The following is a 26829-nucleotide window of genomic DNA, read 5'->3' on the forward strand; positions in this document are numbered from 1 at the left end:
ATCATGTGAGACACCTGCACACAAGCTAAGCCCTTTAGTTCACTTCTTTTGCTCCCTTTATAATTCCTAAACTAAATAAGTACCAATCTATGAGGCATCTGGCCTCTTAGACCATGAGTAAAGGGAATCTATATTTAACAATGTTTTTAGGCTTGAGAGCCACAAGACTGCTTAATAATTTTTCATAACATTTTTCTTTTTAGGCTTGATAACAAAAGCGATGCTTCCGTCTTCAGGGTGAATCAGGTCCATGGATGCTCACTAGGGCACCAATGACCCAAAGATGAACAAGATCAAGCTATGATGACTATGGGCACTCTCTCGATGTGGCTGTGGAAAACTGATTTGCACAATGGGAGGGTGGGAGTGAAAAAATTAGGGCTCTAAATTCTGATTCCTGATATTCTTCTCATTCCCTAGAATCTCTTGCCTGCAGAATTTTATGTATAGTTAAAAAGTTGATACTTTTTTCCCTCCTGTTTTTTATTTCTTGATAAAATAGGTTAAAGTGCTGAGTATACTATATGTGTATGCACACAAATATTTACTAAAATATGGTAAACTAAAAATCTTGATATTATTCACTTTAAAATGCAAGAGAATGTGTTGCCAAAACTACTTAGAGTTTAAACAGGAAATAAGGAATTCAGCTTTACACAATAAGAAGCAAATTAATAGACTCTTTTGGGGTTAATATCATAGAAGACAAACATATTTTTTCACAATCTACTTATTCCCCTAGTGGAAGGCCAGCTAATGCATGCTACCTAACTGTGGGAGGAATATTTGCTCTGGGATCTATCCAAGCTCTGTTCTTCACCACCTATGTGACTCTAGTTAAGTCTACCAATAATCTCATTGGAGCTCTGCCTCCTCTTTTGTAAAATAAGGGATCTCCAAGGTCCCTTCCAGATCCAAAAACTTTGGAGACATTCAAGAGAATAATTTTAATAATATTAGCATATTCCAATTTAGGGTACCATAGTATCATACACAATACAGTCGTAAAGGGTTCTAGAAGCCATTAAGTACAACCCTCCCCCATCTTTTTCAAGAAAACCAAGGACTAGAATGGTGAAATAACCTATTTGAGGTCACACAGTAAATAACTGGCTTTCCCAATGTATTTCTGATACCATTGACACAACACCGTACTGGGCTGAATGGACCACCTCTGACTTAGAAATTTCTCATATTCTTAATTCAAAGTAAGGCAAATTTAAAACCGTTTTTACCATGCAATGGAATTGTAACTTTTTGTCCTGTTACTACAGCTGGTGCCACAGTTAGATGACTCTGCCCAGGTAAAACAGATACATTTTCAGCAATAATGCTTGAAGACGAAGCAATTTTCAACTTGGTTCCTTCTGTTGTAGTTTTGTCTACAAATATTTTTGAGTAAGTATCCTCTCCAAAAAGTCTTCTCTTAGCACTTCCTGCAGTGGGAGAACTGTAGCGCTCATGAACAGATATTGGAGATAATGGCTGCATATCTAAGTATACAGAAAAAACAAATGGGAAACAGTTTGAGACATTCAAATACATCTATCCAGTGTGTCCCTGACTGTCTCCTTAAGTAATTATCCATCTATGGGGAAGAGGCATGAAGCATAGGGAACAGAGGGACAGTAGAATACAATGAGGACTGGGTCGAAGTGATACTCTGATCTTTACTCTCTCCATCTTTCCTAACAATTACTATAAAAGGAGAGTCAAAGAAAGAAAAGGGTCAGCCTTAACTTAGTTTAAAAGCCCTTCCTATTGTCAAGGGGCAATCACAACTTAACAAAATTTATGTAAAAAACTAGGTTTGTTACAAGAGAAACGTGTGGAACCCTAAGCATGTGCAAAGAGTTCACAATCCAAACAGAAGTGTGCATATTTATGAAATTGTGACAAAAAGAGGAGGAGAAACAAATCTCCACCTAAGTGGCAGGGGAGGAGAAATCATTAATCAAGATGGCAAAAGCAGCATTCTTTTCCCTTGGGAACTGTTACTGTGAAGATATGATGGTCAACTTATCTATGAGGGTCCAGGGTGCACAAGCAGTTTCTCAGTCTAGTCTGTCTTAACTCCCAAGGACACACAAGGAATCCAGGTTGGGGTACAAACAACAGATTATGTCAGCTTGGGGTGGGGTGAACCCTTCACATGTTCAGGGCCTCTTGCATACTCTGGGTCCAGTGTTTCTGGAACATAGGGCAACTCAAAAGGACAAGTTCAAGGGACCCCTTAACACTATCCACTCCTGAGGTCAGTCAACCAATCAACAAGAAACTATTAAGCACCAACTACATACCCAGCATTGGTGATACAAAGTCAAAAATCAAATAGTTCCTTCCCTCAAGTACCTTAGAGTCTTTCAAGAGAAATAGATTATACATATTTGAGTAAAAACAAAGTAAATACAAGGCAGTTTCAGCAGACAAGGCTCTAACAGTTAAGAAGATCAGGAAAGGCTTAATATAAGAGGTGATGCTTGAACTGAATTCTGAAGGAAGCTCATAACTACAGTGAGTCAGGAAAACCCTTACTATAATTCACAAGGTGGATTAAGGAAGCTATGCCTGAAATACTCAGTCATTCTGTTTTTTTCCTGAAGGGATGGTAGTTTCATGTGGTATTAGAATGTAGAAGACCTCTACAAAGAGCAGAAGAAAGGAAAAGTATGAGTGACTGGAGGACATGCATAATTACTTGAGCAGGAGCTTTAGGGAAGTGGGAAGGGCAATTCATGGGCAGTATTACTAAAGAAGAAAAGTGTCTGTGACACTTAAAAACAAAAAAGGCATTTACATATATGCTTAAAAGAATTATGTGTCATTCCTTATTTATATATTTACTAGTGAGAAACTGCGGGGGGGGGAGAACAATTAATTTGTTATATATTCATATAACTTTAGCTAGATTATGAAAATTGCCTCAACAGATTTGACAGCTCCTTGGAATACCACTCAATTCTGGGACTGAGAAACAGTATGTACTTACCACTAGTCCATGCTTTCTAGCTGATTCCCTGTACTTGTGAATTTATTTCTATAGGATTTGGAGGGTGGAAGTGATCCCTCCTAAAGCTCCCTGCATTCCCACGAGGCTCCTTGATACATCCAAGCTGAAGCTCTTAAGAAGCATGAATGACACCCATGACACTGAGCTATTTATATTCAAAACAGAGCTGTGGGTTCAGTTGTGAAATCTGGAGGCAGGCAAGGATCAGCACTCTGTGAGCCCCTGTTGCTGCGGCAGCACCCAGAAGGAGGCTATTAGCAGAAGCTGCCTAACTAGCAGCCAGGTGTCTGCAAGGCAGCCGACCAATTGAGTCTCTAAGTGTCAAGCTGGCAAAGTGGCCATCTGCATGGCCTCAAGACTCAAGAGATATGAATAATCAGTGATATGCAACTGTTTATTTGCTAAATCATCTGACACAAATGAAATGAAAATAAAGTTTTCAAAATTCCATTAGTGAAGTATAAACAACACAAGAGAATACAAAATTAAATGATTCACTGTTGACTTGGAACAAAATGATATATTATGATTATTAAGAATTCTTAAAAATTAAGAAATTAATATTGATAGACTTGGAAAAATAGAATTTTCTAGACAAATTTCCATTTAAAAACTTTATGATTAGAGAGTTTTATTCTATTCTTATATGGCTGGAGTTATGCTCATAGGATTTGTTTGACTAGTGATGTTTTTAAGGAACATTTAGAGCTAAAAAGGAATTTTTATTAATTGAGCAAGAAAAGGTACAAATGCAACCATAAAAATGATGTCCACACATTAAAGGACCGAGCCAAACCTCTAAGTCAGAAGAGCAAGACAGGCACCATACAATGAGATATTTAGTTTTATCAGCTTTTCCTATAAAATAAGAAAATGTCATAGGTCTTTATTCAAGCTCTTTATTTAAATTCCTAATAAGTACATATTTTTAAATGATTTATTAGTAGAATATACAACTTTAACACTGAAAAAAAGCTATCTTCATTCCCTTCTCATCACTATTTAACCTTGAACCTACCCCGTCGAAGATTTCCACCGTCGGTCCGAACTTCTTTTACACGAGGGTGCACTATAGGAGACAATGGCATCATTGGGAGATGACCCTGAACATTTCCCGTCTCCAAGTTATTAGGAAATATGACCTGTAAAACCCAGAACAAAAATCTGCTTTGGACAAATTCTAAGCAGCGAGCATCATCCCTTCAAATGACTATTTTTTCCTTGAATCATTTCCATTTTCTCTAGGTCTCCCTCTTTGTGTATGCTGAGGAATTCTGAAAATCGGCCGGAATCCGTATCTAGGACAAAGATCCCAAAACATGGGACATTTTGAAGAAGTCAAGCTGCTTCCAAACTCGGAATGAGCCGTGGTTGGAGGTATGAGTCTCCAGTGGTGAGGCAAATGTTAGGGGAAATTTCAAAAGTGGAAAATGGAATCCAGTGAAAAGCAAAATAAAAATAAAAGGAGGGGAAAGAAAAAGGAATATCATAAAGAAGAAATGAGCCATTAAGCGTCTCAAGTCATAAAATAACTGCAAAATGTGTACTTTGCATATAACCATATGGTGTGTATAATAAAAGTAGTATGTTTATGGAGCTTATAAGTAAACTGATATTCCTTTTATAATTTATAAGCAAAACGGATAAAGAATTCCTATTGTGCAGTCTATGACACACTGCTGGATGGATACCCCACTGAATCAGTCCTCTAGTACATCTCTTTCTTGGACAAACAATATAGGTGCACAATTTTCTGAGAACAGAATTGCACGGGAGGGAAAGGAACGAGAATACATATGTGACAGGTAGTATCATCTCATTTGATCCTTACAACCCTGGGGATAAGTACTATTATGATTCCCATTATAGACATGAGGAAACTGAGGCAGACAGAGGTTGAGTGGCTTGCCCAGGGTCACACAGCAAGTAAGCGTCTGAAGCCATATTTGAATTCAGTTACTCTTGACCCCAGGCCAGGCTCTTTCCATGGCACTTCCTCATGAGCTCAATTACTTTTGGAAAATTGCAGAGTTTTCAAAGACCCTAAGCTGCAGCCTACTGTGGGAACTCATGTTTTCGTGCTGATCTTACCTTTTTGATTATGGCTATGAAATGTGGGACACCACGATATTTAAAGAACCAGAACTGTACGTGGACCGCAAGGCAATGGGAAAATGCAGAAAAGGTGTAAGGAAGGTGCAATAGACTGTGAATAAAGACCCACATACTGGAAGTGATACAAAAGATAGGAGACCGTAAAAGGAGATGAGCTGATCTTATGGACAATGTTGTGCTGGGATTCATTCTATTTCAAGTCAGGAGGAAGGCTTCCAACAAACTGTGCAGAATCACAGAAAGACAGAGATAGAATTTCACAGGATGAGGTCCTGGACCCACTAAAGCATCAAATTCTAACACGACAAATTACACATCAAGTGCTTGCTTTGATGCACGGAGAGAGAGGCACAAAGCTAAATGAGACAGCCTACCAGCATAGGACACACATGCAAGGATCCATAATGCATTATCAGACACAACGACTACATAGAGAAAGGTGTAAACAAAGGCCAGAGGAGGTCTGGGGATGGAAGGAAAGGAAAGGAAGAAGCTAAAATCAAGGAAGAATGGAAGGCAATGAGCATTCATTAAGCATCAACTACTGCCAGGCACTGTGCTAAGTACTTAACAGGTATTAGCTCACTTGAGCCTCACAACAACCCTGTAAGGTAGGTGCTATTATTATCCCCATTTTTTTTTGGAGCAGAGAAGGCAGGGCGATTGAGGTTAAGTGACTTGCCCAAGGTCACACAGCTAGTTATTATTCCCATTTTACAGTTAAGGAAACTGAAGCAGACAGAGGTTAAGTGATTTACCCAGGATCATACAACTAGGAAGTGTCTGAGGAAGGATTTGAACTCAGGTCTTTCTGACTTTGGACCCAGCCCTCTATCTTGCTGATTCTTTCCAGAGAAAGCATTGAAGCAGCTGAGTGAATAAAGTGCTAAATCAAGAGTCAGGAAACCTGAGTTCAAATCCAGACTCAGACACTTATTAATTGTGTGACCCTGGCAAAACACTAAACCTCTGTCTGCTTTAGTTTCCTCCTCTATAAATGGTGGATAATAATAGGACCTAGCTCCCAGGATTGTTATGAGGACAAACTGAGATATCTGGATTAGAAGATGGCAGAGTAAAGGCAACAACTCAGCTGAATTCTCCCAGCACTCCCCTCCAAACAACTTTAAAATAATGCCTCAAACCAAATTCTGGAGCAGCAGAGACAACAAAAGGTCAGAGTGAGAAATTTTTGCAGCCTAAGAAAGCTTAGGTGGTCAGTAGGAGAAGTCTATGACATCAGGGTGTAGGCTGGCCCAGAGCACATGTGAAGAAAGGAGCTCTTGACCAAAAGATGGTAAGGAGGTTGGAGAGATTACAATGGACCCTTTGCTGACACTGGGTGTAGTTGGCACTGAATGGTGACTCTATTGCCCATAAAGAGTTCTGGGTCACAGTTCCAGGGCAAAGAGGAGCACCTATGCTTGTGCCTGATGGAGAGCAGGAATCCAGTCACACCAAATTAAAAAGCTTTTGCACAAACAAAACCAATATAGCCAAAATTGAAAGGAAAATTGGAAACTTGGAGGAAAAAATTCTGCAGCAAGTTTCTTTGATGAAGGCCTCCTTTCTCAAATATACGGGGAACTAAGCCGAATATATAAAATAAGTGCTATTCCCCAATTGACAAGTGGCCAAAGGATATGCAGAGGCAGTTTTCAAAAGAAAATAATCAAAGCTACCAAGAGTCACATTTTAAAAAATGCTCTAAGGGGGCCGCTAGGTGGCGCAGTGAGTAGAGCGGCAGCCCTGGAGTCAGGAGGACCTGAGTTCAAATCCAGCCTCAGACACTTGACACAGGTACTAGCTGTGTGACCTTGGGCAAGTCACTTAACCCCAACGGCCCTCAAAAACAAACAAAAATGCTCTAAAATCACTATTGATTAGAGAAATGTAAATTAAAATAACTCTGATATACCACCTCACACCTATCAGACTGGCTACCATGACAGAAAAGAAAAATGAAAAATGCTGGAGGGGATGTGGAAAAACTGGGATTCTAATGCACTGCTGGTGGAGTTGTGAATTGTCCAACCATTCTGGGGAACAATTTGGAACTATGCCCAAAGGATCAGGATTAGGGTTAGAGTTGGAGCCTTTGATCTAATATTACCACTACTAGGTCTGTACCTCACAGAGATCAAAGAAAAAGGAAAAGGACCTATATGTACAAAAATATGAATAGCAGCTTTTTGTGGTGGCAAAGAATCAGAAATTGAAGAGATGCCCACTAATTGAGGAATGACTGAACAAGCTGTGGCACAAGATTATGATGAAGTACCATTGTGCTAGAAGAAAAGACAAGGGGAGTGGTTTCCAAAAAACATGGTAAGACATATATAAACTGATGCAAAGTGAAGCGAGAAGAACCAGGAGATCATTGTGCACAGCAACAGCAGTGTTGTAATGATGACCAAATGTGATCCCTGATCAATCCAGTGATCCAAGACAATTCCAAAGCAATCGTGATGAAAAAATGCTATCTATCCCCAGAGAGAGAACTGGTGAACTCTGAAATATAAGTAAGCAAACGGAAGTATAACTTTCTCTTTCTTTCTTTTTTTTTGCTTAATAATAACATGGCTAATGTGGAAATATGTTTTGCATGATTTCACATCTATCACTGATATCATTTGGCTTGCCTTCTATGTAGGTGAGGGACAGAATTTGGAACTCAAAAGTTAGAAAGAAAAGAATGTAAAAATAAATAATGAATTAAAGAAACAAAAAAAACCCTAAGATAATATTTGTAAAGAGCTATTCAAACCTTAAAGTGCTACATAAATGCTAGAGACTATTATTATTGATATTAATTTCAACTTTAGAATGGATAGTGTTTTAATAGGTAAAAACAGTGAGGGAAGGTAATTTCAGATACAGAGAATGGGATAAGCAAAAGCACAAACATGCAATGTCACCCAGCCGTGCCCTAACTCACTTCTTCACAAGTAGGAACTTTGTTTTCAGAAACATGGAGAGCATCCCACAATGCAGAATCACTGCTCCATGCTAAACTCTCTAGAATTTGTTCTTCAATGCTGTTAAGGTGCTTTACTGTGTCTCTTGATAGTCCTTCCTCTGATCGAATCAATACTTCAATGACCTAAAAAGAAAGGTATTACATGTTTAGAGAAGGAAAACATGGTCCCAGGGATGTTACAGCTAATAAAAGACCTAAAGCCAAAGCCAGGAAGAGCTGTGTACAAATCTGGCCTTACATTCTTCCTGGCTGTGTGACCCTGGACAAGTCATTTAATTTCTTTCTGCCTCAGTTTTCTCATCTGTAAAATGGGGATAACAACAGCACCTTTCTTTCAGGGTTGTGTTGAGGTTAAAATAAGATATTTGTTAAGCATTTAGCAAACCTTAAAATTCTATATAAATGCTATAATTATAATTATTATTATTATTATTATTATTCTTGTGTTGGACTGAGTTTGAGTATATTATAGTCTTTGCCACTGACTTTATGATACTTTATGACACATCATAAAGAATAAGTTTTTTCTAGAGGCAGTATGCCAAAGGTGAAATACCAGAGATTCTCAGGAGACCGAGGTTTCAATCCCAGCTCTGCCATTAATTGTGTGATTTTGAGTAAGTTGGACTGACCATTCTAAGCTTTAGTTTCCTCATTTCCCTAAAATGAACATAATACTTGCATAGCCCACCTCACTCTGGTTGAGAGAAAAATACTTTATCTACTAAAAAATGTTTTATAAATGTGAGCTAGTTTACTACAAATCTCACTTTTGCTATTTATTTTTTAAAAATAAAACTTTTACAAAACATCTTTTCTTTGAAGAAACCAAAGCATTTCCACATATTTTCTCACTAATCTCCAAAACATCCTCAAAGAGTTAAATGGATGTATGCAATGTTAGAAAGTAGAACACAGGTAAGATGATCAAGGATCTAGAGGTGAAAGAGACCTTAGTAAAGTCAACTTTCTCATTTTATTTTTTAAAGTTTTAATATTACTTTTTCTTTTTACACCATAGTCATTTCCTGACATAACCTCTCCAGTAAATAAACCCACACCCTCCCACCCTGCTGCTGTCCTTGTAACAAAGAAAAAGAGTTAAGCAAAGCCAATACACAGGAGAACAGCATCTGAAAGCATATCCAATATTCTGCTCCCAACTCTCTATGGAGAAGAGGGAATTTTATTTCTTCTTTGTCCTCCTGGGCCTTGGTATTACAATCAACTGGAGTTGAGATGCTTTGTGGGTATTATTCTCATTTACATAACTGTAGTCTTTTTATATATTATTCCCTACCCTTTCATTTTACAGATGGGTAAACTAAGGCCCAGAGAGGCTAAATAATTTGTTCAAAGCTATCTAGCAGAAGCAGGAGATGAACCCAAACTGAAACTGCAGAGCCTCTGTTCTTTCCTTGGATCACATCATGACTCCCAGCCCAATCAATGTGCTTCCAATTATCCTGCCACTAAGCTACTCCACAGAAATAATAGTAGAGTATTTAAAAGGAATTTTATTTTTTTGATGAAATTAGTTATTACTATTGCAGTGTATTTAAATCAAAACTTGTTCCCATGGATGTCACCTGACATATAATCTGTCATTCCTCAAGTTGGATAGTTCTTCTTTTGGTCACAGTGATTCATGAAATGGAATAGCAGAGGAGTTATCAGCAGAGGAGAATACATCATATAATGTACGGATGGGATAGCTATACCAACATTATTACAGACTCTCCTAAATATCTAATTAGACATTAACTGAACTTAGGCCAAAGGGAAATGATAACATCACACTGACATACAGATTAATCTTCCCCGGGGCTGGAAAAAATTGCTGCTTAGCAAATTAGATTTCTACTGAAAAAGTCAATCTAGTTATACCCAGTCAACAATTTATGAACAGAAAAAATCCCAATGAAAAAATTATTTTCTATCATTTTAACTTGGGCACAATTCGGGAGGGTGAAAACAGCATTGATGAGAAAACATTAATTTAAGGTCAAAAACCTCCAAAATCATGTACTAGTAATACCTAAATGTGGATACCGGCCAGTAATACTTTTTTGCATGGTGAAAACGATGGAGTATATAGTAAAAATTTCTACATTTTATTAATAAATTAATAAAATTTGTTTTAGTAGCAAAAAATTATGTTCCTGCCAATAATAAGCCAATAAGGTTGAAGTAGCTCAAACCCCGAGCAAGATCATACTCAGGCATTATAGTTTTATTAATCAATGCCACTAGGCAAAAAAGAAATTCTACAGCTACTGAGTATATTTTATTCTTTATACTAGGCAGGTCAGTACTATATCATATTGTATCATATTCTACAAATAAGACTACAAAACTAAGTTTTTTAGCATAGTTTTGAGTAGTTCACTGATACTTGGCCCTTTTACTACTTGTCCCCAAACCCCACCTCTCAACTCCAAAAGTATGTATTTTTTTCTAATCTAATAGGGTTTGAGAGAAGTGAGTTTTATAGCCTTACATTCAAAATTATAATTCTAGAAAGTTTAACTATATGCCAAGCATCATATTAAGGTAATTTCAAGCAACTAATTATGTAGGAGCCTTAAGACAAAAATAAGATTCAATTTGTACAAAATTGAAAAGTTCACTTAAAAAAACCCAGATCTTTACGCATACAAATTTCCTGAAAATGTTGGTAAGAGATCAATTATATACACATGTATATGTGCATATGTATATGCACATACATGTGTATACGTGTATGCGTGTTTGTGTGTGTGTGCGTGTGTGTGTGTGTGTGTATCCCTAATGAGTTTACCAATCTATGAGAGAGGCAGCTGTAATCTAGTGACAAGCATACTGGGTTTAGAGTTAGAGGCCAGAGACCTAACCCTAGCTCAGAAATTTACTACCTCTGGGCTCTGGTCAACCACAGAACCCCCTAGGCTTTATGTTTCTAGGTCACCAATGGAAATATTTTCTGGAAATCAGAACCAAAATAAATATCATATATGGAAATAATCCAGATATCCCATGATCAGAAATTGTTTTCATCTCACCTTGTAAAAGTAAAATGGACTTAGATCAAGAACTTCAATGATCCAGGGAAAACTACGAGGTGAGCTATATGCAAACAACACAATTTCCAAACAGCAAGCCATCAAAGAACGATGAAATATATCTTGTTCCAAAAGAACCTTTAAAAAAAAAAAGGTAGTTTAGTTCCCTTTAATGCCTTCATTTTTTGAAATTAAAGTTATAGAAATTAATTATGTTAAGGTTAGAGGAATAAAACGAAGAATGTACTTAAATTATATTGAAATACTAAAACAATGAATAAGAAAGTTTATGAATAGGCCAAAAGTTACTAGATTAGTATCTAATTTAATTCCATGAAGGCACCTCAAATGTCAGTGAAATATCAAAATTCAGAAAAACAAAATCCCTGTAATACAAGTGTATGGCATAACAACATTATCATCATCATCACAGTGAACACCAGTTACCACATTTTGCTATAGCTGTTGTGGGACACATGGAAATAGTAGTGATCATAAGAGACGGTGGTAGTTATAATGGTAGTGATCATAAGAGATACCCTAGAACTTGCTTTTTTGGAAGTATCACTGCTATCAGAATGAATTTGATGATATTTTAAAAGCTGTCATAAAAGTAGAGTGACATATACATAACTAATGGCATGCCCTCATAGGTAATATAAAATTGTTGCCGCCTTAAAAATTTTTTTTTTAATTAAAGGACAAAGGAACCTTCTCCTTTATGGTTCTCTCTCCCTACAAAGTCCTCATAATTTTCTTCTACATCACTAATTGTGGCTCCTTCCTTGTTGACTTGACCCTACTCTTCTTATACTATTTGTTAGAGAATGAAAGAGAATACCAACCATTTCAAGAATTTATGCTGGAGAATTGAGGATTGGGGTGTAGAGAGAAATGACAGGGGATGGACCTACCTAACCACTTCAAGAATTCAAGAGCAACCAAAGAGAACAGATTTGTGCTTAATGAATAAAATATTAATCTACTTACAGACATGTCCATTCCATGAAGACGTCGTGTTTCCTGAACCATTATGGTCTCTAGTATTTTATAGTATAAGATCTCTGCCAATTTTAATCGGTTTACAGCAAAATCTACAATAGAAACAAAAGGGTACATGCTAATAAAAATCAATAGTTAATAAGTACCCAGGAGTAGAAATTGGTTATAATGTTCATCTTTTGGTGTGGACAAGCTGTAGTCATTTGCAGTGTTACACTGAATGACTTTGCATTTCTTACCTATGTGAGATCCTGGCTGCTCATCTGTTGACTGAGTATAGTGTTGACAAAAAGCTTCTCCTATGCTTTTCACTATGTTCATGATGTTTTCCATAGGATTGCGTACACAAGACCTATAAAATGTAATATGAGTAAATTAATACTGAAAGAAATGGTGTTCCATCATTTGGTGGCTGAAGTTCTGTACTGTGCTGTAAACTTAGCCATGTAAAATAAAACACATTATTGAAATAAAGAAGGAATAAAGTCTTTAAATCAAGTCACCACGCAGTCCTTGGGATTCAGTTTTGGAATTAACATAATGGATATCAGAGCTGATTTAGTATATAACCATACTATGGGTACAGACACAATTATACTAGAGTTATGCCAGAAGGCTGATGAGGCAATATGGTGTAAAGCACTGGCTTTACCTCAGATACTTGTTAGCTGTGTGGCTCTGGGCAAATCACTTAACATTTGTAAAATGAGGGAGTTGGATTTGATATTTAAGGCCCTTTGTAGCTCTAAATCTATATTTCTATTATCTATGATCCTATTAGGCAGTGTTAATTCAGATACTCAGGTATCACACAAGACTCATGGAGTTGAAAAGAACCTTAGAGGTCATTCCCTCTTCAACAACCTCAGCGAGTGTTTATCATGCCTTCATTTGAAGAATACTTGTGAGTGGGTACCCACTGCCTTGTGAGGTAGCCAGTCTTACTTTTACATAGCTCTAACTGTTTGGAAGAATATTTTCTTAAACCAAGCCTAAATCTACCTTTACAACTTCTATCCGTTGCTTCTGGTTGTGGCCTCTGGGGCCACCTAGAACAAGTCAAATCCCTCCTCCATCGGAGTACCTGAAGATGGCTAATCCTGTCTTCTACTCTTTAGGTTTTATATCCCATTCTTTCAACCAGTTTTCATACTGGTCGAATCTTAAGGTCTTTTCACCATCCTGGTTGTCTTCTCTGTATGCTCTTCAGCTTATCCCTAAAACGAGGTGCTCAAACCAGCACACAATACTACAGATGTGGTCTGACCAAAAAAGCTGCAGCTCCTCTTTCTCTGGAGGATTTCCGGGTACTTTTGGAGCTATCATGGAATGTTACAATCTTCCTCTAGAGTTCTAGGGCATTTTGGCTTTTTCTTAACAATGGTAGGTTCAGAGGATAGCTGCAACATGTCCTAAAACTTGTCTTAACACAACAGAAAATTTCACGTGAAGTTGTGACCAAAGAATAGATTATTGCTCTGGGCAAAACAGAAGCAGACACAGAAAAGACACTAGATTAGTGGTCAGTCTTGACATTCTGCCTATGCCTAAAGCATGCATTTCTGTTAATAAAAACCACTTCCCTTTGGTAGCTTTTATCTTTTTATTTCATAGAAAGGGAGGAGTGTGACAGTAAATATAAATCGTGGGTCTATTCTCCTCTGAAATCTGAATCAAGCCCAATTTAGTCCTTCCAACTTCAGACAGCTTCTATTGAGTTGCTTCTGTTTTTACCAATGACTTTTATTTGCTATTTAGAGGAACAAGAGCACTAATGAATGGTGATAAGTGTAACAATTTCCTGAGTTATTCCAATGTTCACTGCTTTAATTTCTTAGCATTATTGAGTATCATCATACATATATTCTATATAATAATTACAACAAATCACATTTGTACAGTACTTTATAGTTTGTAAAGGTTTTTTTTTTCCCTCCACAAAACTCCTGTGAGTATAAGTATATCCTTTAGAGTAAATTATATCCTTTTATCTCCTCATTGGCTTCACTCTTCTATAATGATTTTTTAGAAGGTGTGTAATTATAAAACAATTTTCTTCAGAAGTTTCAAGCTCTTAGCCTAAATTACGGCCTACTTCAAAAAGAAAATGATGTGTAACAGTTTGTAGAATGTCTGCAATTGTCAAGCGAATTGACATTTCCTTTCCTCTAATTTTTCAAACCCTTCACAATTTGGCTTCTGACTTCTTCATTCAACTGAAACCACTCTCTCCAATGATTTCTTAATTGCCAAATCCAGTGAATGGCCTCTTCTCATCATCCATTGGCAGCACCTGAGACTGCTCATCACCTTCTTCTCTTGGATACTTTCCTCTCTTGGTTTTTGTGACTGCTCTCATTTGGTTCTCCTTCGAACTGTCTGACTGATGCTCCTTATCAATCTCTTTTATGGGATCTTCATCCGGGTCATACTAATTAATTATGGGTATTCACCAAGGCTGCCTTGGGCCCACTTCTTTTTTCACTCTATATTATCTCACTTGGTGATCTCAACAGCTCAGGTTCACTATCATCTCTACGCAGATGATTCCCAAATTTATACAGCCAGGCCTAATTCCTTTCCTGAGCTTCAGTCATATCATATCATTAACTGCCTTTTGGATATGGGCATCTCAAACTCAGCATGCTCAAAAGAGAACTCAGCTTTCATCTGAAACTCTCCATGTTTCTAAACTTACTTATTATTGTCAAGAGTACCTCCATCCTCTCAGTTACCAGGACTTCTAACTTCAGTGACATCCGTCAACTATTTACTGTCATTCCCATAAATCCACTCCATTCCCAAATCTTGTCACTTCAGCCTTCACATCACCTATTAGAATGGGAGCTCCTTGAGGGTAGTGACTGTTCTTGCCTTTCTTTTTGTCCTCAGTGCTTAGCATGATACCTGGCACATAGTGTGCACTTAATAATTGTTTGCTGATTGATTCATAGTACAACTCCAACACATAGGTATAACATAATTTTTCTAAGTTACAAAGCTGTACAACGTGCACTCAATTGGTACAACTACACTTACTAGACAGGAAAAAACCTACTTCAGATTAGAAAGCTATGCCTCTAGGGTTATATGAGAAGTACATGAAACTTACTTAAAAGAAAAACCCAGGAGTTAGTAGTTGTATACTTACTCAAAAATATTCACAAGTTGCTCACTTGGTGCATTTTTCAGTCCAGCCACAATGTTCTGTAATCGGCTCACACTTTGGGTTGCTGAAGCTACAGGAGTAGTAGCAGCTTCCTTTTCTCGTAGATACCGACGTCCAGTCAGTGGAGTAGAAGGGGCAAATGATCTTTTCTATTAGGAGGGAGAGAAAAACTTCTGAGATTCAGAAATTATGCTTCCTTCCTCAAAGTGTTTGTAATTAAAAAGAAATCCCATGCACACCCTTCACTGAAGTCATGTCTTCTTGTAGAGCAGAGCATTTTTTCCTATCCTGCTATCTACCTGCAAAATATTGGGCATTTCTACACCTTATAATTGAATATTACTTTTTGTTTTTCAAAGCATTTTATGTTATTTCTTTTAATCCTTACAAAAATCTCATAAAATGGTTAAGACCAGCATTGATTCTCATAGTATCATATAATTTAGAGTTGGAAAGATCCTACAAATAAGCAAATCAACCTCCTCAGTTCACAGTTGAAAAGCCTGGCCCAGAGAGGTGAAGTGAGTTTTCTGAGGTCACCAAGGCAGGAAGGAGCAGAGAGGGACTTTGAGCCCAGGCTCTCTGCCTCCAAATCCAGCACTCTTTGGTATATAAGTTGTCTCAACTTACAAATGAGGCAAAAGGAGATTAAATAAGTCCCTTAAGGTTACATAACATCAAAACCTAGAAGATTCCCAGTTTTCCTAGCTACCAAACTAGGCCCTGTGTACTGAATAAATAGCTCTAAGGAAGCAGGTGAAGGCATGAGAGCATTTTAGCCAGGCTGTGATAAACCAAGAGTAGAGTTACACAGGCTGAAATAAAGCTGAGGGAGAAGAATAAAGTCTGTGTCAGAGGTAGGAGGTCAGAGTCTAGAAATATCACAGGCAAAGGGAAGCTAATTAATAGGAATGTCTCACTCTGTTCCCTTCTCTCCATTTACATGGCCACCACCCCAGTTTAGGACTAACCTCTCACCTGGATCGCTACAATAGTCTCTTCAGTGTCTCCTTATGTCTACCCTTTCCCTACTCCAAGCCATCTTCTACTCTGGTACCAAAGTGATATTATATTCCTAGAATGCAGGTCTGACTATGTCACAATCCTGCTCAACAAACTTCAAGGGTTTTCAGGATAAATAAAACTCTTCTGACCTCTAAAGGCTACTACCATCTAGCTTGAACTTACCTTTCTAGGCTAATTACACATTATTCTCCCCTCATAAACTCGCCATGTGCATCACCTCTTTAAACCTCCCTAACTGATGTGCCTTAAACATAACATTGTATTTTCTGTCTATGTGACTTTATCTATTTATCTATTCGTTTATTTAAAAGACTGTTATCACCCTAACTCACCAAGGCTAGAAGTGCAGAAGCTATTCACAGGCATAATCCTATCTGGATCACCACAGGAACTTTGACCTAATCTATTTCTAACCCAGGCCAACTTGCTCCTCTTTAGGCAAGTGGCTAGTGGCCATTGGCTCTAAGGGTTTCAACAAATTAATGCCAAATTTAGTTTGGACACCCAATCAGCTTAGCACACTGTAGTTCAGAACCCCCAAGCTCAAATGATCCCCCAACCTCAGCCTCTTAGTAGCTAGGATTACAGGTATGCCCCACTACACTTGACTTCTCTGTGATTTCACATAGGCTATTTGTCCATCGTGCCCAGAATGTTTCCTTCCTCACCTCTGCCTCTGAGAACTCCTAGCTCCCTTCAAAGCCTTAGCTCAAACGGTACCTCCTACAAGAGGCTTTCCTGACTCCAACAGTGTTAATGCTACCCCTTGAAATTACTTTGCATTTATTTTGTATTTATTTATCTGTGCATGTGGTGTTCCCCCAATAAAATGCAAGCTTCTTGTGGGCAAGAACTGTTTCACTTTTATCTTTGAAGCTCCTAGGCCAGAGCCTGGAAAAGTAAGTATCTATCCCAACTGAAAAACAAGAGATGAGAAAATATAGCCAGAAACAGCAAACAGCAAGTGTAATCCAAAGGATATGTGCTTATGTAAACATGAATTTTCCCTTTAACGACACAGATTACAAGCTCTCTGTGCCTGCCTGTCCTGACTCCATCCATCTCCTTCCATGTTTGCCATAAATAGTTTGCCCACTGTGCTGAAGGCCCTTCCTTCATGTCCTACTGGAATCCCAAAGATACTTGTGGTACACACACTGCCCTTAGTTATCCCTTCTCTCACCTCATGACTGACCCATCTTCTTCTTTAAGCATATATTTCTCTGTTGCTGTCCTTTACGCTTCTCTATTGCTCTTTATGTGTTATGTGCTACAATCTACTCACACCCATCATGCACCTTTCCCTGCACTCTCAAAGCTACTACATTCCATGACTCACAGCATACAACAATGGTGACATTTTAAAAATGTTTTAAAATGTGTTTTTTGTCCTGGGAGAAGGTGGGGACATTAAGGGAATTTTGTAATTTCTCAAAGGCAATCTAAGTCACTTCTATTTAATTCTGGGCCCAATTCCTTGTCTATTTATACTATCTGTGTCTGTACAAGATAGATACTGATGGAAGAGCTTTATAGGTTACCCATCTAACTGCATGCCTAACTGCATGCCATAATCTGGACAACAATTGCTTCATCCACTTGGAAGATCATGGGCGGATTGTTAGGTCAAATTCTTTTGTGGTTATTGATGTTTTCCAGGATGCTCTGCAATATTCCAGGTCAAGATACACCTAGTACAATGATATTGGCAAAGAGGAGCACCTAGGGGACCTCAATCCTCCTTAAGGAATCTCCTCCTTTGGTGAACACAGACCTCCCAGTTTTATTATCAGAGGGTTGAACAAAGTCATCTCTATTAATTACATCTCTCAAGGAATCTTAAATAACTTCAAGGTTATTGAAATGAGCCTTTAGGGCAGTGTTGATGTATACATCCGAGAAATAAAGCAGAAAGCCTAAAAAGTTCTCTTTTTAAAATCCTTTCTGCTAATGGGTTCATGAGAACATAGGCTAATATTGGAAATTCAAGATTTTATTACAAAAAGATACTTGTGTTCTGGTAGCAAAATGACACAAGGTTACACTGAAACCCGAACAGGTTTATATACCTTAGCAAAATGCTGCTGAAGGTTATATTCCACTTGGACTCTTGCAATCAATTTTCCTGCAGGGGTGTCACCTGTAAACTTCTGAGGACTTCCTATTTCCTCTTCTGCATCTGCTCCCAAGAAAACCCTTTCATCAAAATCACCAACTGTAAGAACGTATTCTTCATATTCCTTATTTACTGCTTTGCTGAAAAGAAACAGTATTTTAAGTTGATGGTTAAACATTTATTTAAAAAATGAATTCACCCTAACTCAAAGATAGAATCAAAAAGTCCAAGAAAACTTTTGCTGTCCTGACTGAAGTTTTTATTGACTTTATCCATATTTACTAATATTGGGAAGTCCTATATTTCTTTAGTACCCTTCACCATCCACTAGGAAATCCTCATTACTTCGAAATACAAGGGTACAGAAAATACAGACTAACTTGTAAACATCAAGGAAGATAAACATAATCAAGGAGAATAAAAAGTATCAGCTGGGGAATGACTGCTTCAAACTATGTACTTTTTTGACAAACCATGTTTCTATTTTGCTGTACACCACACTTAGGAATGATAAAATACCTTTCTGCATTAAAATTGAAGTCATTAGGCCAATACTTATGCCCGAGTTTAATAACTATTCATCTTTTGCCTCTAAATGCAGGGAAAATTTAAATTCTTTGGAGCTATTCTAATATAAATAATACATACCTGTTATCTGCAAAACTGGAAATATCCAAGAGGCATTCTCCTTTTAAAATCTGCGGAAGAAAAGATATTCAGAAACTTCTTATAACCTAGCTATACAAACTTAACAAAATGTGAAATAAGTTGAGAAGTACATAAGCATATTTATTCTAAATGTGGAAGACAAATTCTTGGTAATTTTAGGTTTGAATTATACAAATAAAGCATGTATAGCATAAAACTAAGAAGGGCAACACTGAGACTCATTTTCATCTTTGGTTACGTGACTGAATTTATAAGGGCAATACCAAGTTCCTAATAAGCAAGTGGCCAAATATGTACAGTCAATTCACAGGACAGAAATCCAATATAGTGAATATTTGAAAAACATATAAAGTCACCAATAATTACAAGCTAAAGATACGTATGATCACTATTCAAAAATCTGAAGGACAACTGGTTAGGAAGATTGTTCTTTGTGGTCCCAAGGGGACCAGAAAAAATAGACTGAAGTTGTGTAGCGTCAGATTGAAATTTGATATAAGGAAAAACTTCTCAACAAATAGAGCTGTCCAGTATTGGAATGGACTATCCTGGGAGGTACTGAGTTTTCCAGTGCTGAAGGTCTTAAAGCCTCAGGCTTGATCATCACAACTGGGGATGCTATCAAGAGGGTGCTCTGTCCAGGTAAGGATTAGACTAGATATTCTCCAAAGTTCCTTCTGATTGATTATATTATACTACATCATGTTTATTAATTCTGGGAAAACCAAAGGTGGGGTGGTAAGGAAAAAGATATACTGTGCTGCTGGCTTTACAAATGGATGCATTCTTTCTGAAGAGCAAATTGGCAATGCCCAGCAACAACTGCAAACTTGGCCACAATCTGTGACCCAGTGATCCTAACATTGGGAATAGCCCCCAAAGAAGTGACTTTAAAAGAAAAAGCTACTTGTTTAAAGCTGTATTATCTGTAACAGTGGGAAAACTGGAAATAGTCTAAATGTTCAACTATTGAAGAATAGATGGATGGGGCTGGGAGTAAGGAGAATATGGCACACCAACATGAAGGTGACTCGTCATGCAATGTAACATACTAAGAATATGTAGAAATAAGAAAAAGTGCAAAATGGAGTAATGCAACATGGAAAAATCAGAATTGAGTGACCAAATTTTTAAATTTGTTCTGTGAGTCAAATAAAAAATACCATAGCCATGGAAGGATAGTATATGTGCAAAGATGTATAGATATATTAACATAGAGAATCCTAAGGATCAAAAAGGAAGATAAAGCTCTTGATAAGTTGTGATTGCCATGTATATGTCTAAATATACTTTTTATTATAAAATTGAAGACACCAAATACAATTTTTGGGGGGGAAAAGTGAAATAAATTACAGTTTTTAGGTGGGAAGAAACACTATATCATCTTGATCTAAGAGAATGCAAAAAAACAAAATATAGAAATACAGAATATTTTCTGCAGACCAATGAAGATTATCTATCATGTAAATGAAATACTGAAGTACTGGGTAACTCAGGCCACACTGGAGTCCCACCTCTAATCCAGAGATGCATCAGTGCTGGCCTCAGGAATCACAGGTTTGCTTGCTCTAAGTCAGACACACAGAAGTGTCAGGGATTAATTGGGATAGTGTGGCCACAGGAGAGAGCTGGCCTCAAAGCCAGGAAGACCTGAATTTACATCTTGCTGTGTGACTAAGGGCAAGTCCCTTAACCTCTCAGACCTCCAATCAACTCTAAAACTATAAAGTCATAGAGAAGGTGCCCACCTGCATTAGTAAAGGGATTTCCCTTCCATAGGAGATGCCTATACTAATGAAATCACAAGCCTGGGTCTCTTTCTCTAAATGAAATATTGGGGAACAAAATTAGCCAACTATGTTTAAGGTCTTATTATTCAGCCTGTGGAAGTAAGCTTTAGCAAAAGCAAGAAGAAAGCGAGAGTTTCAAAAGAGAATTTAAGTCTAGTAAAAGGGACAAGAAGAAGCCTTCAACTACTGATACTGATAGGCCTAAACACTGCCCTTGCTGTCATAAATAGAACTCAGTATGTATCTAGTTCCTGCCCTCTATAAATAAATCATGCAAAGGTGTTGTCCATCTCCAGAGAAATTACTGTTGATTGAGTGTCCCTAATAATTCCATTTGATAAGAAAAAGTAATCTCCTCACAATTAAAATAAATTACATTATTCCATTTTCTTCCTTTTTTAAGGTTTTATATTTGTCTTTATCCAGGCAGAATTTACCTAGTTATATGTTGTGAGTTTTGGGTTTAAATCCATTTCCTGCCAATTTATTATCCAATTTTCCCAAGTATATATATTTAATAATAAATCTTTTTTATGGTTTTAATTTTTATAGGCTTATAAAACAATAATTTTTTGGTACATATTTGGTTGGATATCTGGCTTCTCTATTTTCTGCCCAGTACCAAATAGTTTTGATAACTTCTTTGTACTATGTTTCAAAATCTGGGAGAGCAAGACCTTCATTTCAAGGACAACTATAAAATAATAAGTGAAATAAACCTAAATAACTGAAAGGATATTTATTGTTCATGGTAGAGTCAGTTTAATTACAATAAAAATAATATTCCCCCAATTAACTCCTTTATAGTTACTATAACACCAATCAAAATACTAAGTAGTTGTTTTTTTTATAAAATTGTATAAAATACATTTTCCAGTAGGGACATGGGGTTGGGAATGGGGGGTAGAGTCCCAAACTGTAATTTCATTCATGTAGGGGGTTCCTGTTATAGAAACTTCTTCTACTACTGTAGCTCATCAACTCATCTATAATTTATAATGTCAGAGAATTGCCTGGAACACTGAGAAATTGAGAGATCTGCCTATGGTCACGAAACTAATATGGATCAAAAACAGAATACAAACCCAGACCTTCCTGATTCCAAAGCAGTCCCAATATCCCTTGTACTATGCTGTTTCTTGTTAAAAATTGTAATTAAATGTATATAGAAAAATCAGCAAGAATTTCCAGAGGCATGTCATTAGTCATTTTTAAATATGCATGTGTGAGCCATAATGTGGATATCTGAGGAAAGGAAACCGCTATATCCAGAAGTTTGAGCAAGAGTGAGTCTTTACCATAGAACACTAAAGCTGGAAGGAATCTTAGAGATCATCTAGCCCAACCTTCTCATTTTACAGATGAAGATTTGAGGTAAAGAATATGAAGTAACTTGCCAAGGGTCCCCCAGCTAGTTGGTGAAAGAACTGAGACCATAACCAACTTGAAAAGGTTTAATGGTGGAAATGGAATTTACTGAAAATGACTTTTCCATGTGTTCCATAACCACTTGAGATTTTATTTATCTGATAACAGGCACTGTACCTTTCTATCAAATAGTTTTGAAATGTATGGTTTAAAGTAATGCTCCTTTATCCCTTTTGCTTCTACTAGAAGTCCATCATGTAGCTCACAGAGTGTAGCAATGATACATGGCGGTTCTTCAGAGGCTCTAAAGTCAGAAGTATGGAAATCAGGTGGTAAACCTAAGGTGGCATAAGGGGAAAGAGACAGAAGGAAGAAAAGAAAAAAAAGAGATGGAGAGAGAACACAGTTATTTTTTAAAATGCATTTAAATGGTTAGAAATAATTTACTTTTACAAATAAATAAGGTCTTACCTTTGAATGACAGATTCAGCAAATCTCTTCTATTTGGGCACATAATGGCATTTGTGAAAGTTAGATCCAAGCAGCACAGAAGTAAATGATAAGAGTTTACTAAATCATCTCCAATCATACGAAAGTTACCTTTACAAAGAACACAAAGACCACAAACCTATCATGTCAAATATGAACAACTTCACGAAATACAAATATCAATTACTAAAACACCAACTTACCTTTGGTATAGACAAAGAGCGTCCAACAGAAGTTGAAGAGATCTTTAACAGTGCAAGGCACTCGTCTAGAAAGGAAAAAAAAGTTACATTCAATTTCAATACTCTCACTAGCTTTCTAGAATAAAAACCACACCAGAGTTTTTTAAAGTTTAGGAGTAAATGAGAAAATATTAAAATCAAATGACATATAAATTCCATTCACTTTACCTCACACTTCTCTTTCAAATCATGAGGCTAGTTATTTGCGGTCCACGTATTAGATTCAAACTTAATAACATCTCCAATTAGCAAGTGCCACAGAATTTCTTAAACTAAGGAATAAACAAACTCTTCCTACTCCCTTTGAAAAATACAGAGAGGAGGCGTCTAGGCAGCACAATGGATAGAGCACTGGCCCTGAAGTCAGGAGCACTTGAGTTCAAGTCCTAGCTATGTGACCCTGGGTAAGTCACTTAACCCCTAAGTGCCTCAAAAAAAAAAAAAAGGGAAAGAGAAGAAAGAAAAATATAGAGAAATACTATCTTGAAATTTCAGTCACAAGTAATGTATGAATGAATATTTTTAACTTCTTTGTAGATAATTGCTGACACAAATAACACATAAGCTGCAGTAATACATTGTTGGTTGGACACTCTGAATTGATTAAATAATTTTGGAAATAATTTTTGAATTATGGATGAAAAAATCACTAAACTGTTTATATGCTTTGACCCACTGATCTAACTGTTGGGTATATACTACAATGAATGGAGTAATCAATGACAAAAAGAAAGGTCCTTACATGTAATACTAAATTTGTAACAGCATTCTTTGTGGTAGAAAAAATTAGGAACAAAATGGGTGCCTATTGGGCGAAGAATAGTTAAACAAATCATAGTATGTGAATATAGCATATTATTGAGTTTTATGAAATGATGAATATGGCCAATTCAGAGAAACATAAGAAGACATGTGACATGATATTGAATAAAAAAACCAAGAGAACAAAATACACATTACAGTATTGTAAACAATAAAAACTAAAAAGTAATCCAAGTCTAATGAGTTTAAATGAACAATCTCAGTCTAGGACAGTCCTGCAAAATATACGGCCCACCAACGGATTTCAGGCAGTCTGGAAAAAATGTAGAGGATGTAAAATAGGCCTGCATAATGTACTGCCCACAGTCCAGGATGTTGTGCAGGCCTGGTCTAGGAGAACTGAAATAGAAACATAATATCTCCCTCTCAATAGAGAGGAAGGGAATATGGATATGAAATTTAGTATATTAGCTACTAGCTGCTGAATCCACAGGTCTTGCTTAAATGTTTCCCTGTGTTACAAAGAAGGGTTCAATGGGGATGAGCAGGCAGATAAGGAAAAACGCAGATGGCATAAAAATTAAAGACAAAAATAAAACTTTTTAAAAGTTAAAGTAATAATAATAATAGCTAATAAAGTATTATACTTACATAGAACACCTCATTTAATAAGATTCTTACCTCTGTTTTCTACTCCGTGGCAATTTTGGTGGCTCCTCATACGGATTTCTAAATATGTCCAAAAAAATTGGTTCAAATTTTTTGAAAATCACAGTTGACACCTCAAAGTTTCTCTCCAGCCTTTCTATGCGCTCACGAAATTCCTGTGGCAGGTTTGACATATCTATCCACTTCTTCATTTTACTAAAAAACTGAATTAAACTTAGAAAAAAAAGAAAAGCAACAAAATCAGTTGGCTTTTTTTTTAAATCAGTCCACACGATGAATTTAAAAAATAAGATAAAACAATTTTAGTCATGAAAAACGCTGTTACATAGCTACCACCCCTAAGCTTGTGAATTTATCCTCATAGCCTCCCTTATATTCTAAAGCACATTCTCTGTACATAATTCCTTGTGTAATTAACTTTGTATGCAGATGTGATATCATCAACTCTAGTATAAATGCTGACATGGCAGGGATTATATTTTTACTTTTCCTTATTCCCCACAGCACCTAGACAGTGCTTTGGATATGGAAAGAACTCAATAAATATTTGTCAAGTGAGAGCTGGATTCACTGAATGGGCTAGAAAAGATAGAACATGGAACTTTCAGATTCAGTCAATGTTGAGTTAATTTTGATTAACTGTTATTTCTTTATTATGAGAGAAAGTTGAATGTTTTGGGGGTAGATGAGGATATAGTCAGATGTTTCTATGATATAAAAACAAAAGGTATTTAAACTTTTTAAAAAATAATGCATGGTGTCTCATTGCAAAATAGATTTGGGCTGAGGGCACAAAAACACTAAGTTATAGAGTGAAGATTAAGCTCAGGCATTCAAGTCCCAAAGCTTAGTTTCTTAAAAGATACTAACCCGATATATGATGAACAGAATGAAAGACTTTCTTTAGCCTATCAACCAATAAACAAACATTTAAGTCCCTATGTGCCAGGAACTGGAGAAAGACAAAAATTAAAGTCTCTGCCCTCAAGAAGCTTATGTTCTGTGGAGAGGAAGTGATACACACAGAAAAATAAATATAACCTGTATGCAAAATAATTTTATTGACAGGGCACTAACTGTGGGGGGAAATCAGAAAAGACCTCATGAAGAAGGCAACACTTGAGCTGAACTTCTGAAGGGAGAGTTTCTAAGAAACAGAAGTGAGGAAGAAAAGCACTCCATGCATGGAGGACAACCTGTACAAAAGCATGAAGACAGGAGAGGACATGGAATGTAAAAGGAGAAGGAAGTAGGCCAGTTTGGATAAGCTATAGAATACATGGGGATGAGCCTGGAAGTAAAAGTTAGAGACAGATGGTAAAATCCTTTAAATGCTTAAGCGAGCTGTTTATATTTGAACTTGGATACAATAGGGAGCCACTGGAGCTTTTCGAGCAGGTGGATAACATAATCAGATCTGTGCTTCAGGAATATCACCTTGTTCATTGTATAGAGAACAGACTAGGAATTGGAAAGATTTCAGGCAGGGGGGTGACCAATTAGGAAGCTATTATAGTAGTCCAAGTAACAGGTGATAAGGACCTGAACTGGTGGTGATCACGTGAGTGAAGAGAAGGAGACTGAATTTGAGAAATAATTTAGAGGTAGAATTGTCAAGATCTGGCAACTCACTGAATATGGGGGTGGTGGGTGGGGAAGGGAGGCTGGGTAGAGGAAGAATGACTCTAAGGTTGCAAACCTGGGGGGATTGAAAGAATTCTTGAGATCTCAACAGAGAGAGGAAAGTTAGGGAGAAGGGTGTGTTTTAAGAGACCTCTGTTAATGGGGCAATGATTCATTATTTGACAAAAACTTCTGAGAAAGATGTATGACAGAAATTAGGTTTAGATCAAAACCTCATACCATATGCCAAGAATTACTCCAAATGGATACGTGACATAGATGTAAAATGTCACATCTTAAACAAATTAGAGGAACAAGGAAGGATTTTCCCTTTGGATAAAAGAAGAGTTCATGACAAAACAAAGGATAGAGAGGATCACAGAGAACAAAAAGGTAAATTCAATTATGCAGTAAGACATTTAAAAGATTGTCATAAACAATGTCAATGAAGCTAAAATTAGGGAAACAGCTGACTGGGAAAAATCCTGGCAGCAAGTTACTCTGATAAAGGTCTCATTTCTAAGATATATAAGGAATTGATTTAAATTTATAAGAATAAGGGCAATTCTCCTGATAAATAATCAAACAATATGAATAGGCAGTTTTCAAAGGAAGAAATCCAAGCTATCACTAGCCAATTTATTCATATGAATAAATGCTTCAAATCACTAATAATTAGTGAAATGCAAATTAAAGCAACTCTGATCATTGCAATGATCAAACATAACTCCAGAGGATAAATGATGAAGCGTACTACC

At 36.9% G+C, this 26829-nt stretch overlaps 1 protein-coding gene across 1 annotated transcript in view; it reads right to left on the minus strand.

Moving 5' to 3' along the window:
* The window catches only part of RBL1 (RB transcriptional corepressor like 1), a 71292-nt gene that overhangs the window by 24280 nt on the left and 20183 nt on the right, over positions 1-26829 (minus strand). The window contains exons 3-15 of the mRNA XM_036749157.1: positions 24461-24661; positions 22979-23043; positions 22758-22886; positions 22464-22624; positions 19108-19157; positions 18413-18599; positions 15300-15466; positions 12388-12500; positions 12137-12240; positions 11147-11284; positions 8064-8228; positions 4029-4152; positions 1236-1493 (exon numbers count right to left, since the gene is read on the minus strand). Coding sequence (XP_036605052.1) covers positions 1236-1493; positions 4029-4152; positions 8064-8228; positions 11147-11284; positions 12137-12240; positions 12388-12500; positions 15300-15466; positions 18413-18599; positions 19108-19157; positions 22464-22624; positions 22758-22886; positions 22979-23043; positions 24461-24661 — 1862 coding nt within the window. The remainder of the gene's footprint in view (positions 1-1235; positions 1494-4028; positions 4153-8063; positions 8229-11146; positions 11285-12136; positions 12241-12387; positions 12501-15299; positions 15467-18412; positions 18600-19107; positions 19158-22463; positions 22625-22757; positions 22887-22978; positions 23044-24460; positions 24662-26829) is intronic.

The sequence above is a fragment of the Trichosurus vulpecula genome, chromosome 3 (genome assembly GCF_011100635.1).
Source record: "Trichosurus vulpecula isolate mTriVul1 chromosome 3, mTriVul1.pri, whole genome shotgun sequence".
Lineage (NCBI taxonomy): Eukaryota > Metazoa > Chordata > Mammalia > Diprotodontia > Phalangeridae > Trichosurus > Trichosurus vulpecula.